The 16007-nt window shown below is 35.7% G+C and overlaps 1 protein-coding gene across 6 annotated transcripts in view; it reads left to right on the forward strand.

The window, feature by feature from the left end:
- The window catches only part of ARAP2 (ArfGAP with RhoGAP domain, ankyrin repeat and PH domain 2), a 175964-nt gene that overhangs the window by 68492 nt on the left and 91465 nt on the right, over positions 1–16007 (forward strand). For all 6 annotated transcript variants that reach the window (XM_073237750.1, XM_073237753.1, XM_073237752.1 and 3 more), the window contains exons 10-13: positions 9067–9182; positions 12593–12792; positions 14316–14401; positions 15161–15343. In XM_073237750.1, coding sequence (XP_073093851.1) covers positions 9067–9182; positions 12593–12792; positions 14316–14401; positions 15161–15343 — 585 coding nt within the window. The remainder of the gene's footprint in view (positions 1–9066; positions 9183–12592; positions 12793–14315; positions 14402–15160; positions 15344–16007) is intronic.

Below are 16007 nucleotides of genomic sequence, written 5' to 3' on the forward strand. Positions count from 1 at the left end.
GTCTGTGAAGTAAGATGATTAAAACTTTTTTATTGGAATGGAGTTAAAAATGCATAATTTGCATGTATTAGTATGGAAGTTACTCTGCAAAATTAATTTAAGTTTTTGCTTTTTACTTGCACAGACCTGATGGACTTCAAATTATTAGTTTCATTGCTTACATTAGCTAGATTGTCTGAGTTTATGTTATTCTCTAGAAGTAATGTTTTTAGTTTTATTAATACTTTCTGATTAACAAGAAATTATATGAAATTACTTTAATATGAGTAATTGATCATAAAACGCATAATAATGACTACCACTTGTTGAGTACCGAGTACCATACTAATTAATTTATAAACATTCCCTTTTAATCTTCCCCTTAAATGTAGGAGGAAGATATTCTCATCCATGTGTAACAGATAAGGAAAATGAGGGTTAAATAACTTGTTTTAAGGACTTCAGTCCATCATGAAGGGTTTAATTTAAAACTAGAACTTTGTAAGTCTAAGCCTAGCTTCTTATTCACTATAACAACTGTCTTTTTTGTTGTTCAAGTATTGTTGATATACAATCTTATGTTGGTTTCACATATTCAACACGGTTCAACAGTTACCCATATTATTAAATCCCCATCCCCACTAGTATGGTTACTATCGGTCCACATAGGAAGATGTTACAGAATTATTGACTATAATTCTCCATGCTGTCTTACCATCCCTGTGACCAACTTATGATTGAGAACTTTTGTGCCCCTTTATCTCCTCACCTTCCCTACCCACCCTCCCAAACCCCTACTCCATGGCAACTGTCAGTCACTTCTCAGTGTCTGTGAGTCTACCGCTATTTTGTTCATTTTGTTTTGTTAGGTTTTTATATTCCACAAATAAAATGAAATCACATGGTATTTGTCTTCCTTTACCAGGCTTATTTCACCTAGTCCGACCCTCTAGGTACATTCATGTTGTTGTGAATGGCAGGATTTATTTCCTTTTTTATGGCTGAATAATATTCAACTGTGTGTATGTACCATCTCTTGATGGACACTTTGGTACTTTCCATATCTTGGCTATTGAAAATAATGTAGCAATAAACATGGGGGGCTGCATATATCTTTTTGAACCAGGGTTTTTTTTCTGCAGGTATGTTCCTAGAAGTGGAATTATTGGGTCAAATAGTATTTCTATTTTTAGTTTTCTTGAGGAACCTCCATGCTGCTTTCCAAGTGGCTGCACCAATTTACATTCCTATTAATGGTGTAGGAGGTTCCCCAAACTCTTTTTAAAGTGTATGTTGAAAAGAAAATTTCTGGCTACTGAGCTTTTAGAAATAGACAAAAGTTCTTTCCTTGAATAAACTTAGTTGCCTATGAGGTTCAGAGTGTGCATTCAGTAACCATTTTACCATGTCAGGCACTCTGAAAATGGTGTGCTTCCTGAGGGAGATGCTTGTCTTGTCTTCCAGGAGGAAAAGTTAGGCAAGACCAGCATTTATTTATGATGGATGGTGAGCTCAGTACTTTATATGAGTTGTGCAGGAGTTACAGAAAAGTTCAAAAGAGGACATCCAATGAAATATGGGAATTAAAAACACTTCCACCTATACAATTAATGACTGTATTCTCCTTAAAAGTTAAGCATTCAGTAGCTTTCAACAATATCGAGTGTGTCTGTAGTTAGCATCCCTTAGCTTGGGATTGGTATATTTTTTTGTGATGAACTTTCATTTGGAAGTGTATATTTTACCTGATTCAATATTTTGAAATATGCAAACATTTAAGTGAAAAGTTAAGGAAATAGTGTAATACATTTTTAAATCCTGAAAAACTGTTACTAATAAATTGTATATGGTTCTAAACTATATGTACTGGTAACTTATTTTTTTGCTAAAATTCAGTCATTTTTATGTAAAATTAAAATTTTTCACTTTATACAAACTACAACTATTTCATTAATAAAAATTTAATTTTTATTAACACAGACTTTTATTATCAGAGCATCTAGTGGAGAAATTAAAAACTTCATTTGCAAAGTCAGCATAAAGGAAAATGTTTGGAAAACCATTTGAAACTCTTCTTTCCCAGAAGTTCCTTTAACTTTTCGTGTACGTCTGGAAATTTAATTTTGTAGATTATTAAACTTTTGTAGAGCTTTTTCTCTTCTTCCAATAGTTGTCCTTAAGATTCCATGTCAACCATCTCTACAAATACATTTTCAGCAATTCTTTCATTTTTTCTGGATCTGTCCCTCAAGAACTTATGTTTTCTAAGGTAAAATAGCTGTTAGAACAGACTATTGTCATTATCACCTGATTTTTGAAATTCCTTCTTTTTAAGAGAATCGGCATTACAGTAGCAAGGAGAATGCCAAACTGCACATTCTTCTCGACAGGGCACTGTCAAGGCTAAACTGTAGAATTGACATGGATTTTCATTTTCCCATTGCTGGGCTCAGAGATTCACTTTTTTCTTTCATCTCTTTGTTACCCTTTCATTCATTAGCAGATGATAGGAACTGAAATTTGCAGTAGGTCTTGACTGAGTAGGAGAAACGCCTTCAGGAATGTTAGTGTTTTGTTTGTTGTTTTGTTTTTTTATGCAGATAGACTGTAGAAAGTGGAAAAGAACCAAGAAGAGAGATGTAAAAACATTTTTAGAGGAGATGGCAAAGTAGAAATTGCCACTAAAATTCTTCACCTAATTGCTCAGTTACAGAACCCTGAGTGCTAGTATTGCATACATTAAATGCCATCCCTTTTATTATTTAGCACCATCTCACTTTCCCACTCTCCAAAATGCTTAATTTTAGCAGGCTTTGCTCTGTTCCTTGCCTCTGTTCCTGTCTGTTATGATGGTTATTCTCCATTGGCATTTCAACTTTGTGTAAAATGAGTTGTGTAACTGAATTTGTGTAGCTTATACTACAGTTCACTGTTTTTCTGTTTTTATTCATCCACTTTACAAATTTTTATTGGGCACCTTCTCACTTCTGGGTGCTGCTCTAGGCTCTGGGGGTACAGTGGTAAACCAAAAATTCCTGCTTTTTAGGATCTTACCTTTCAGTATGGGTAGCACATAGTGATAAATTAATGAGATTTCTGGTAGCCTTCTGTATGTAGCCTTTTTTATTCCTTTTTGATTTTTTTTTTTGCAAGAATTTTTATGACTTTTTGTAAATAATTATTTACATTTAAAATGCTTTTAGCTATGTGAATAGGCACTAGTTTTCTTTCAACCTTACAGGTGTTATAATTTTTATACTCCCAGATTAATGGTGTGAATATTTTACTTTACTCGCTGCTATGTCCTCAGGAGTTCCAGGCAAGTAGCTGACACTCAGTAAACATTTTGTATGTGCACTTGTTGAATTAATGGTCATTTACAGCTGCTTTCTTGACTAGAGAGTTTATCTTTTTTAAAGACTTTCTTTTTAAATTAGTTTCTTCTCTATGAATTGTCTTTTCATTTTCTTTCTCCATTTATTTACTGGGATTTTATTGTCTTTTCTGACAATTTCCTTAAACTCTTCATATAGCAAAGATAGCAATCTTCATGTTACATTCTCTGACTGCTTTTCTGAGTTATTGCTTACTTTTCACTTTTCAGTTAATTCTGTTGTATAGAAACTTTGTTTATATCATTAAATTGTTTTTATAAGTTCAAAGCTTATGAATTTTCTGTTTTTCTGAAAAAATAATTATTTTATTAATTTATCTTAAATGATTTGGACATATGTGTATATATTTATAAGCCAGCATTTAAAAAATATTAAATAAGTTAGTGCAATATGACCACACACTATGTGTTGTATATATGGTATTGTCAGTTGAACAGAATTTCTGCAAATGGATATGAGGTGAAGATAATTGGTTTTAGTTTCCATTTGTTACATTGTTCTGACAACCAGTCTCCATCTTTTCTTGATGAGTTTTTTGAATATCATGTTAACATTAGTGAGTTCATTACAACCAGATGTCTTGCTTGGTGGTATTGTGTACCCATTTAGCGATAATTGTGGCACTGAGGTTTCAGCTACATAAATTCACTTGATTAAACATTCTCAAATCAGGATATAACAAGGGACTCCTTCCCCCAACATATTGTTCCCTGGTGTCTGGCATGGGAAAGAAAGCCTAATAGAATTTAAATAGACCTCATAGGGCTGCGGGTTGTGTGGTGTAGAAAGGAGCAGCAGGATGTAGGTGGTGGCCTCCAATTCTCTGGGTTCTGTATCTGGCCAAACTCTGCATCTGGTGTTTCCCAGGAAGTCTGGTGCCAATGTTGTACAATGCCACATCTGTTTTCAACAAATGTTTAAGCACCAACTTCCTTCATTCCTGGCATGGGAACCTGGCATCCAGTATTTCCAAAGTAGGTTTGAGATTTCAGCAAATTTGGGGTTAATGATCCCTTCTTTAACTTTTCTTTTTAGGAATCAAACTTTTATTTTGCTCTTTCACTATGTAGTTTTAAAATGTAGTTTAAACATAGGTTCTTTGCTACAAATTCATAGAAATAACCCATTTCAGTATCTCAATAAATATCATGAATTCTAATCAGAATGCTTAATATGGAATCATTGATGTGAATACTTTCAGGCATTATAAATAAAATGGAAATATTTTTGTCAGAAACAAATTCTATGTTTAGAACAAATGAAAGGATTGTAAAACCTTAATTTGTATTATTTCTTCATTCAATTTTTATAACAATGTTGTATGTATAAGAGAGATACTGTTTTTGCGTAAATGAAGAACTTGAGGTCTTGATAAACTATATAACTTGCTGGTAGTCATACAGCCAGTAAATGGCTCAGCCAAGATTCTCCCCCAGGTCCAACTCCCAAGGCCTACCAGCCATTGCCACCTTCACAAATATCCACGTACTCTGCCAAGTCTGGCCACTGTCACAGTAGTAACATGGGTGAGATTCATGCTTTCTGAGCTCCTACTTTCTATGACAGCAAATTAAGTGTAAATATTGTTTACTTCAGAATCTGTTTTTAGCATTGTTTTATGTAATTATATTCTACCCACTGAATTTTTATGCCATTGTTTATTCCAGCCCCATTTATAGCATTTTAAAGGTTGAAACTTTGGCTTATTCCTGAGTTGTGCCTACTTTTTAAAATGAGAATAGTGCTGACAATTGGATTGTAGCTAGCAGGTAATTTATTTTTAATTTTAATTTATTTTTAATTTTCTTGACAGTTTAACATTCACATTCCATCTCATTTTTTGAAGTTTATATATGCCTGCTAGTTATTTTTAAACATGTATTTTCTTGCTACTGTCTTTTTAATAGGTAAGTTTTCTTGGCTTCAACAGAACTTTCCAGAGGTAGAAAATAACATGAACAGTAGCTAACTAGGACTGTATGTAGGACTTACTGGGTGCCAGGCATTCTTTGAAGCATTTTTACATACATTTAATCCTTACCAGATTGATGTGGTAGGTACTACATATAGTTTTCTCCATTTTGCAAATGATGCGAGAGGCAGACTTGGTCAGTCTGGTTTGGATTTCGTCATTTGTCCAGTGGAGTGTCACCTCTTTTAGAAAGCTTCATGTGAACACAGCTCTCTTTTTTTCTGGGCTGGACACAATGCTTACCCTACAGCCATGCATTTTTCTTTGCACTTAATACAATTCTCTCTCATTCCTGACTATAAGCTTCCCCATGGAGAAAGCTTACCCCAAGGAGGGTACCCAGTCTTATGCTTTTGTGCAGACCCACGACTTAACACACTTTCTGGCACTAAGTACTTAATAAACACTGTTTTGTCAGGACAGATATCCCCGTTTTAAAAAAATGGCTCTATCTGCTTTGCCTTCACAGAATTATTCACAAAATCAAGTTAGTTAATAGCTGTAAGCTTCAGAGCACTACACAAATAGATATCAAACCAGTTGTGCAGAACACTCTAGGCTTAATGAAGTCTGATGCTTTTAAAGTCTCTAGACATTATCACAGGGGTTGACACCCGAGGCAAAGAGGGTCTTGAGAGTACAATCTGTCACTGTGTTCTGGCCAGCCTGTTTTTAACCAGTAGTCTTAGTGACTTTAAATGGCTTTTTGGTTTTTGTACTCTTGTTTGCATGCTTTTCTTACTTTACAGAAGGCAGAGAGAAGCGTTTGTGTCCTGGTATTAAATATTGCGGATTCATACTGTCTAGATTCTACAGCTGGTTCTGCTACCTGATTCAGTGTTTCTCAATATTAGCTGCGTATGAGAATCACAGGATTGTACTTTTGTTTTTTAACTAAAGTTCTTAAATTCTGCTGATTCACAGAATCAGAATCTCAGGGTGGAAGGGAGAGATCAACACAGGTAATTCTGATGAGCATCAAGGAATCAGACATATTCTAAATATGTTCTAGATACTTTTGGAAAAGATGGCTTGATGTCACCACAAATATTTTTAATAAGAAACACAATTGTTTCATACTTAATAGCTCTCGAGAGCACTGACATTTATTTTGTTACTCTGCTGTACATTTTATAGTCCATTTGTGCCGTTGAGTTCAGTGGATATTCTAATTACTCAAACCATATGGCCATGGCAAGCAGCTAATAAATGTGTTACAATTATTTCCCAGGCTTAAAAAATTATCTTTGCCTTTCTTGGGAGAAATATTCGGGTCTTAGACTGAGCCTTGCTTTGTTTTTAGCAGAAATTGCAGCTTTATATATTTCATGCAGACATCTCACGACTTGCTTATTGAAATGAGGGTCCATCTATTCAGGCTGGAGCCTTGATGAGGGCCATCAGTTTCCATAAAACATTGTCAATCTTACCATCTGCTAGTCTGATGGCCCGAGTATGTAGCTCTGCCTTTGGTAACCAACAGTACCCACAAGTGAGGCCCACATCAGAGAATATAACCAGGAGTGGTCTGATACCCAGCTCTTGTCAAAACCTTCATTACAGAGAATTGTTTGAAGAGGATGCAGTCCTTTTTTATTCTAGAGTTATCCTTGTATCAAGGTAGGCCATCAGGAAGCTGCTTTAAAATAAACTACCTTGCTACCCCTACTTTATTACCTTATTTATGAAAGAGAGCTTGAGTGTTGCTAGTCACATGCATTGGGACTTTCTCCAGAGCTATATTATTCAATAGGAACACTGGTGTGGATAATTGAGATTTTTTTTAAATTTAATAACATCAATATGCTGAAACTTACTAAAATGGGGCAGATTGGAAACGTTTGATTCCCCTCTTTCATATAGATCACGCTAAGTACTATTTTTTGTTAAGTGGTCTTATTATATAATGGGAAAATGTATCAGACTTCTGATTATCTTATAACATTTAGCATGTCTCTGCATCTTTTATATTATTGACTTGTCATTTCTGGCTTGTTTCTCCTTACAAAATGAGCCATTTGTTTTTCATCAGAAGAAAATAACATTCCGTTGATGATTTATTTTATAAAGGAGTCAGTTTCCTCATTTTAACTAAAAACTTATAAAAACATTAAAAAAATTTAAAAATGAAGAGGGGCTCTTCTGCAGCTTTTTGATGGAACTCGGGATGCCTTTATAAGTAGGAGAGATTTGCTATAACATTATTTGACTTATTTTACCAGTAAGGAATGCATTAGTATCAAATCATAAAAACCTGAAGAATAGCTTAGATAGATAGGGCTTCATCTGTTTTAACAAACTTCTTGGTTTAGCCAGTGGAGAGCTATTGCCACCAGGAACAAGGGTCTTCCTATTTTTTTTTTACTCTGTCATGCTTAGAGCGGTGAGAATTTGTCCTCGGGCTTTTCATTTCAAGGATATTGACATTCTAACATGGCTCCTGGGCTTCTAGGTGTTACTCCCCAGGAAGATGGAAAGGCAAGGGGTGAAGGTCTTTCTTCTTCCAAGATTTGTCCCTCTGCCTGTGCCACCCTGGCACACACACAGGCTGGGATTTATTTATGTTTTATTGACCCAAACTATGATTTACAGCCCCTCTGAACTGCAACGGAGACAGGAACATAGTACTTTCACTTTTAGCCCGTCTAGCAGGAGAGGCAAAGAAAGGCCTGTGAATTGTTTCTTTCACAGTCTCTGCTGAAACTGTCCTTATTGAAAATGGACCAATAGTTTTTGTACTCTGTTTAGTATGGCTCCTTTTTCCTCCTCATAATTTAAATTAGGAAATCAGACGCACTTAATCTGAACCTGTTCACATAGATAATTCATTTTTTGAGGTATAGATTATATTTTTTAAAATATTGAGATTATTCAATAAATTCCCAAACCCTTATGACTACATAATATATTCCAAACTTCAGTGTTTTTGGAAGGAAGATTTTGTAGCCTTTGAACAGTTCCTAATTTTGGTGGAGCAAGCTAAACATAGCTCCTGTAGGTGTTGAACAAATGACAATTTTCATACCAACATAGCATTAGAGGAACTTTTTAAATATCTAATTGAAGAAAAGGGAAAGTAATAAAATATTGGAAATGAGATAAAATTATAAATCAAGTAATGCTTTTGTTTGAGTGTGCAAGGAGAAGGAAAACGTGACAGAGCAGAGGTAACCCCATCTGGTAAAACAGAGCAGTCAGCTTGGCTCTCAGTCCCTTTCTACCATACGCTCTTAGCTGTACCTGCCATGTAACCTTATCTCTTTGGTCCTTAGTTTCATCTTTTTATATAAATAGTAATTATACCAACCTCACAGTGTCATTTGGCTTCCTTGCCTAGAAAATTGGGCATATGGTAAGGGTTAGTTAACTGTTAGTTTCCTTTTCTGCATAGATAAAGATAGAAAAGTACCTAACTTTTGAAATCAAGGCATGCATGTAGTTCAAAATCTATGTCCCACTCAATTTATGGTTCATGTGAAAGAAACTAATAGTTCAAGAGCCCAACTGTCAAGGCTAGAATGGCACTGTCTTCTCATGTACTGAAGATGACTACCTAATATAAGAAAATAACTTTCAAGCCATTTTTTAATGGATTGTTTCATTCCGTTTACATATGTGAAGTAAAATTTAGTACGACTTACAGGATTTTAGAAAATATCATTGTACTTTCAAAATCCCTATTTTTGTTTCTTTATAATTTTTTGTTTTTCTCCAAACTAGGATTTTAAGAGTGGACTTGGTATTACCATAATTCCTATGAATGTAGCAAATGTAAAGCAAGTGGACCGAACTGTGAAACAATCTTTTGAGATAATCACTCCCTATAGGAGTTTCAGGTAGGTTATATTTAACCATTTTTGTGTTTGTATTGCTACAGGAAAGCATAGGTGATCCACTTTTATGTTGCTAGTGCTGACTTAATTTCTTACAGGGCACTTAATAAAATTATGTTCTTTTGCCTATTGTCTAATTTATTAGCCACTACATAAAAATACCTTGTAAAAGTGACTTGAACAACCAGCAGAGATACTAATTTCATGAGATTTGAGTAGTTTCTTAATTCCTCTTTTTCTTAGAGGGCTTAGTGAGTATGTTAATTTTTTAATTAATAAACATATAAAAAGTTCCTTCACATTTTGAAGAGAAAATATTACATTGTCTTTAAACTGTATTGTTATTTACCTTCTTTTAGCCTAATCAAATATAATCCCTCTTTAAGATCAATCCCAAATTACAGTTGCTCCACAATAATTTCCTAAAAGGAACTCCAACTTCAAATGATGCTGATGGATCTTATAGCAGCCATTGATATAATATTTTATCATTTCATCATAGATCTTGTATTATGATATTCTAGGAACTGCTTCCTTATTATAATGAAAAATAAATCTTAGACTTCTCAATATGTTTTTATAACCTATAAAGATTCCATAGCTTTCATACACAGGAGAGGCATAAGTCAGTATCTGTTGAGTTCAACCACATTAATTCATTTGTAACAATCAACATACCAGAGGGTAGTAAGCAGATCAGAGAATTTCAGAGGTCTTTGAAGGACTGTACAACTTCAAAAACACTACTAAGTCTAGGGCTCATTTTATTTGTCAAATTATATCTACTTGGCTCAAATTTTGAGGAGGAAATAATCACATACAGAATAACAAGCTTAATTTTCATGTTACGGGTTGAATTTTTTCTCCTCGGTTTTTGACCTGCCACCACAAAGGCAGTGCAGGTCCTCTGTATAGTCCTGCCTCCCAGTGAGCATGTCCTTTCCCCACGCTCAGGTGTGATCTGGGCAGTTCTAGTCCCATTGATAGTGCCTCTGTTGAGATCTGGTTGGGAAGGAAGTTCTCTCCCTGCAAAGCCTTTGTTGTCTTCATACGGGACCCCTGACCTGGGCAGAGTGTGGGCAGCGTTCTCTTTGAACCTTGTCTTCCCCCTTTCCCAGCTGCTCATGTCTATCTTTCTACCTAATATTCACATACGCAGATTCAAGACTCAACTGAAAATGTAGACATTGGTTGAGCTGTGTTTACTCAACACTTCTACACCAACTGTGTGGGATTTTTCCTTATAGCAACCGATTCTCCAACTCTCCGGACACCAACTGGGTGTTCAGGAGTTCAGTCCTGTTCTGACAACAGTTACCCAGAGAGAGCATCAGACCCCACAAGTTTAAGATTTAAGAACCCACAGAAGTGCTCCGTCACTTGAGATGCCAGTTGCAAATATTGGGCCCCCAGGTTAACCACACTTCTGCTCAAAATGGCTGCAAATTGAGGTTCCCCCAACTCCTACTCAATAATTTGTTCCGTTTGTACAATAATGGCTCATAGAACTCAGAAAGACAGTTTAATTATTACTACCAGTTTATTATAAAGAATGCAACTCAGGAACAGCCAAATTGGAGTGCTGCATAGGGCATGGTATGGGAAATTAGTTATACAGAGCTTCTGTGCCTCTCTGGGTACATCACTATCCCGACATTTAAGTCTCTGAACCCAGGTGTTTAGGGATTTTTATGGGAGTTTCATTCCATAGGCATAATTGATTAAATCCTTGGTCATTCTTGATTGGGGCTTAATTACCAGCCCCCCTACCACCCCTAGAGGCCCGGGGGTGGGGCTGAAGGTTCTAGTCCTCTGATGGTTGCTGGCTTTTCTGGCGACCAGCCCCCACCCTGAGGCTGTTTAGGCTCTAGCTGTGACTTACCTCAGTACACAAAAGGCACTTTTACCAGGATATTCCAGGAGTTTTAGGAGCTGTCTTCCAGGAACCAGGAACAAATAAAAAGTGTCTATTTTCCATTGTATCATATTGGTTCTATGTAAAACTAGTGTTAACCTTAAAATTAAAATAGTTATCTTACTAGCAAAAACAGGTTTATCCAGGAGTAGCAAAGAATTGCCATCCAGGACAAGCAAACTCTAGCAGGACCTTAGGCATGTCCAAGGAACAAAGGTGAGCAACACTCTTTTATGGAGGAAGGGGCTGAGCTGGGAGGCCTGTTCTGAGCAGAAGGTCCACTGGAGTAAACTGGGAGTCCCATGTATTGTGGCTTCTCATTGGCTGAATCGTAAGCCTTCTGCTGGCTGTCGCTACAGAGAGGTGGAAGGTAAAAGCCTTCTTCCTGCTGGGTAGGAAAGTAGCTAAAACAGTATGGCATCCATCTCTTTTGATGGGAACAAGATTTTATGAGGAGTGGTGGGCATGAGAACTTCTCCTGCAGGTCTCCCGACATCATGTCCACGAACATAGAAATAGTAGTTACAATACAGGGTGATAAGGGCAAGACTAGAACTGAATTCATGTCAGTGAGGTTTCCCCTAATTAATTTCCACAGTAGAAGCCACTAAGAAGTTTATGAATATTACAGTGATGTTGGAACCATTAAGTGTCTCAAAAATTATAATCCCTATAGGTCACTCAGTTTCCTTATGAGTTATTTAGAGTATGTTAGTCATCTTTTATATTCATTATATTTCAAAGTATTTTCATCTTCAGAACAAAAAATTTTAATGTGAAGCATGATTTTGTGGGTCATTGACTCTGGAACATTGTAGCGTATTTCCTAGCACATTGTAGAAACTCAGTAAATATTTCTTGAAGGAGTGAGCTGATGTTTAATGTTTTATCTCTTTACGCACCCAATAAACACTAAATAAATCAGAAAGAACATGACTAAAAATGAGTTAGAATTCTGTTAGAATAGTAGTTACTGAAAACTTTTCTGTTTTCTCAGTTTCTTAAAGCCATCTGGGCATTCTTCTAATTAGAAAAAAAAAGGAATATTTTTAAGACTGAAAAAAATGAAAATTTCTGGTGGGTGTTTTTGATAACTTCATTTCAGACTATCATGACATACTTTCTTGGTAAAATAATCCAATTGTTCTGAAACTCTCCCAGTCTCTTATTGATTATTATATAACCACTGCTTAGGAAGCATGACCTCTCATTTAAGCTTTTGACCTAACAAGGCAATTTTTATATCCTGGTCAGAAAAATGTGTGTGTTACTTTTGATCCAAGATATGCAAACAAAGTCATCAGCAAAGTGGAGGGTTAAAGGAAAGACAGATTTTTAAAGTAGATGATTTTTAATAGAAAAGATTATCCAACTGCCTGGAAGGCATATTTTTCAGCTGCTGTTTAATTTGTGAGTGAAATGAATATGCAAACTGAGCATACTGCTTAATTGGCCTTTACAAGGGAGATCGATAATGCAGAAATGTTAATTGTTTCAGCTTTACAGCAGAGTCTGAAAAAGAGAAACAAGAGTGGATTGAAGCTGTGCAACAATCGATAGCGGAAACTCTCTCTGATTATGAAGTAGCCGAGAAGATTTGGTTCAATGAGTCCAACAGGAGCTGTGCAGATTGTAAAGCCCCAGATCCTGACTGGGCATCCATCAATCTCTGTGTTGTCATCTGTAAGAAGTGTGCAGGTAATTAGTGATAAGTTATGCTCATCCCTGTTTGGTGGCAGATTGGCACTGAAAGCTCTTTATTGTCACACATAATGTGTCCCAGCTAATGGTCTTGAAAAATGAAAGCGGAAAGCTTATTACACTTAAATCAAATTTAGAAATATTTTACAATTCTAAACTTCTCTTATGCATGCCTTAGATGTAAAAATAGATTTTTAAGCATGTTATTTTTTGTGCCTACTGGTCCATGGTGTACATTTTAAAAAGACAGTGTTGAAATTTTTAGATTTTAGGGAGAATGTTTCAGAATGCACCCTGAACACACTTGCATCTTTGCATGATTTGTTCATTTTTTCCCCAGTCATTAGTAAGACTTATTTTTCATATCAAGTTTGTACTGGGGTTTAGACCTGATATACCAGATCTTGTATCTCTTTTCATGAGTTTTTACAAAGAAGCATGTCCTGGGTGTATGGACATTTATGAAAGTAACCAGTACTATGACTGGTTTTCTTACTGTGACCTTACAACTTACAGACTGACAGCTCAGTGTATTTGGGAGTTCAGATAGTTGTTCAGGTGAGTGGAGGGAATGGACCCCAGCGCAAGTATGTGACCACAGAGGGCTTGCAGAACGTTAGGCACAACCTAAACTTTATAACAGTTTTCCTGCTCTACCAGGTAACTGTACTGGTCCTGGGAAATTAAAAAGATGTATAATAAGACACAACATGTCCTCCACAAACATAGAAATAGTAGTTACAATACAGTGTGATAAGGGCAAGACTAGAACTGAGTTCAGGTTTCATTGAGAGAACCCAGAGGAGTACCTCAGCTGGAGCAAATACAAGGACAGTTGCTTTAAACCCCTAGTACTTTTCTGGAGCTCTGTGCTGCCACATTGCTCATCACCCTGATGCATTTTCATGTGAGCTGATTAACAAATCAGTAGCAAGAACAAAAAGCATCAGCTAATCCTCCTCTACTTTGTGTTTTTCCCCAGACTTTTTTCTCTTCTCCAGTCTCACTGGGAGAGAGAGCCTGTGTGATGTCCAAGGCTATTCTTTCCCACTACTTTATATAAGAGAGTTGCTTTTGTTTCAGCATGTAAATTTGCATAAGTCTGTCCTGTTAACACCAGCTTTTTGAAAACTTCCATTCCAGACACAATTCTTTCAAGAGTGGAAGTCCACATGGGTTTTCTTCATTTCTTTACTGTCCTAGTTTTTCTTCAGCATCCTATAATCAGCCTTCTTTTCTCTCTACTCCAATAAGAATACTTTCACCACATTCCAATGTATTTTACCTCCATTTCTGTGGGGTCAGATCCAATCTTTATTGTCTTCTTTGCAGTACTTGACGCTCTTGACCATTTTCTCTGTGACCCCCTATCTTCCCTCAACTTCCAAGGTACCATTTTTTCTTAAGTTAAAAAGAAATATACATACATACATGTACACATCGATACACTTTTTTTTTTACAATAGAAAATACATTTACACACAAATTAACATAAAAACACAACTGTTTTTTGACTTCAGGACAACACAGATCTTTGGGACCCAAAGATTCCAAAGTCAGAAGCCTAAAAATGGATGCCAGCATTTGGAGTAACGAACTCATCGAGGTAAGTCCGGCTTCACCGTGGCAGTTCCTAGTGGAAGGAGGTGAGCAGTAGGGTGTCATGAGTTACCTTAGGAGCTCTTCAATAAAGTTCTCCCCACATTATAAAAATGGCTGACAGCCTGTTTGATAACAGTAACTTTCTACTTCAACTTTGAGAATGCTTCCTGCATGAGATAGTTATTTTAAAAATAAAAACTGCGAACAAGTAGCTTTAATAGTAACAACTACTTTTTAAAGGCTTGACAGCTTTTTTTTTTTTAAGCCAAAATTTACTTTCTTTCTTTTTAACTCAGCATGGATGAAATACCAGAAAAGTGAATGCAAACATTTGGCAAAATTTCCTGTTCTTTATTTTGGCCCTACTCTTTCATTAACTGAGATCATATCTAACTTGCTATCTTCCATTTCCATTGCTTTCTCAGATTTCAGTACCACTCTCAGCCGCATTAGCCCACCTACTCAGCCATTTTAAATGAATCTGTCTCACTGTGAGCTTCAGAAAATAATGCTTTTGCTGCAATTTGGGTTGCTTGCAATTTCTTTCCTAGCTAATCTTGTACCATTATTAAGAGCAGCTAGGCAATATTTAAAATAGAAATAGTATCTGCTCTCACATTCCCTCTTCCAGAAGAAGCTGGGCCTTTCATGTGTTTTTGCATATTTTATACTGTTATGTTTTAACTTTAATGTGAGTCAGTGTTCTGAAGATTAAAGTACATTTTATGAACCGATACTATTTTATAATATTTTGACACTTCAGCTTTTTATTGTCATTGGAAACAAAAGAGCAAATGATTTTTGGGCTGGTAATCTTCAAAAAGATGAAGAATTATATATGGACTCGCCAGTAGAAAAGAGAAAAAATTTCATCACACTGAAGTACAAAGAAGGAAGATTCAGAAAGACCCTTTTGGCATCTCTTACCAAAGAAGAATTAAATAAGGTATCCTATACAACATAATAATAGATGTGAATCTTAATGTCTTTTTAAATATGTGCCAAGGATTTTAAAAGAAGTTAAAGTATCTTTTACTATTTGATAGTAAGAATAGCAAAGGTTTTAAAAAGAAATTTTAAAAATATTTTAGTATCTGATAAAATCATTGCTTAATTTTATTTCCTTTTATGAGTTATGCCAATGGCTTTACTTAAAAATTCATTATCAATACTTAATAAACTCTTTGTCCCTAACTAAAGTTTCCAGGTAACTTATGCCTACCCCATTATTCTTAAAACTTCAACAACTTTCCTTTTCTGGCGATAGAATACCAAACATTAACTTCAACTTGTACATTGCTGATGTGAAGTCACCAAAATTAACATCATTTGCTCCATTAATTTATTGTTACAGCAAAGGTTTGCTTACTGCTACTGATTTGGAGTATCATTTACCATTGGCTGATTGATTCCAGATTTTCTTGTGCTATTTTATGCTGTCCAGTTGACCTTCATCCTTTTGGTGAAGGGTTTTTTTAAGCATCCTGCTCCCCCCCTTTTTTTAAATTGTTGCTTCAATTTCTTGTGTGTTAGGAGGCTTCTATCTGTAGCTATTTAACACATGTATTTTGTATGCCTATTGCTTAGAGATGTATTTTGTATGCCTGTTG

The sequence above is a fragment of the Manis javanica genome, chromosome 5 (genome assembly GCF_040802235.1).
Source record: "Manis javanica isolate MJ-LG chromosome 5, MJ_LKY, whole genome shotgun sequence".
Taxonomy (NCBI): domain Eukaryota; kingdom Metazoa; phylum Chordata; class Mammalia; order Pholidota; family Manidae; genus Manis; species Manis javanica.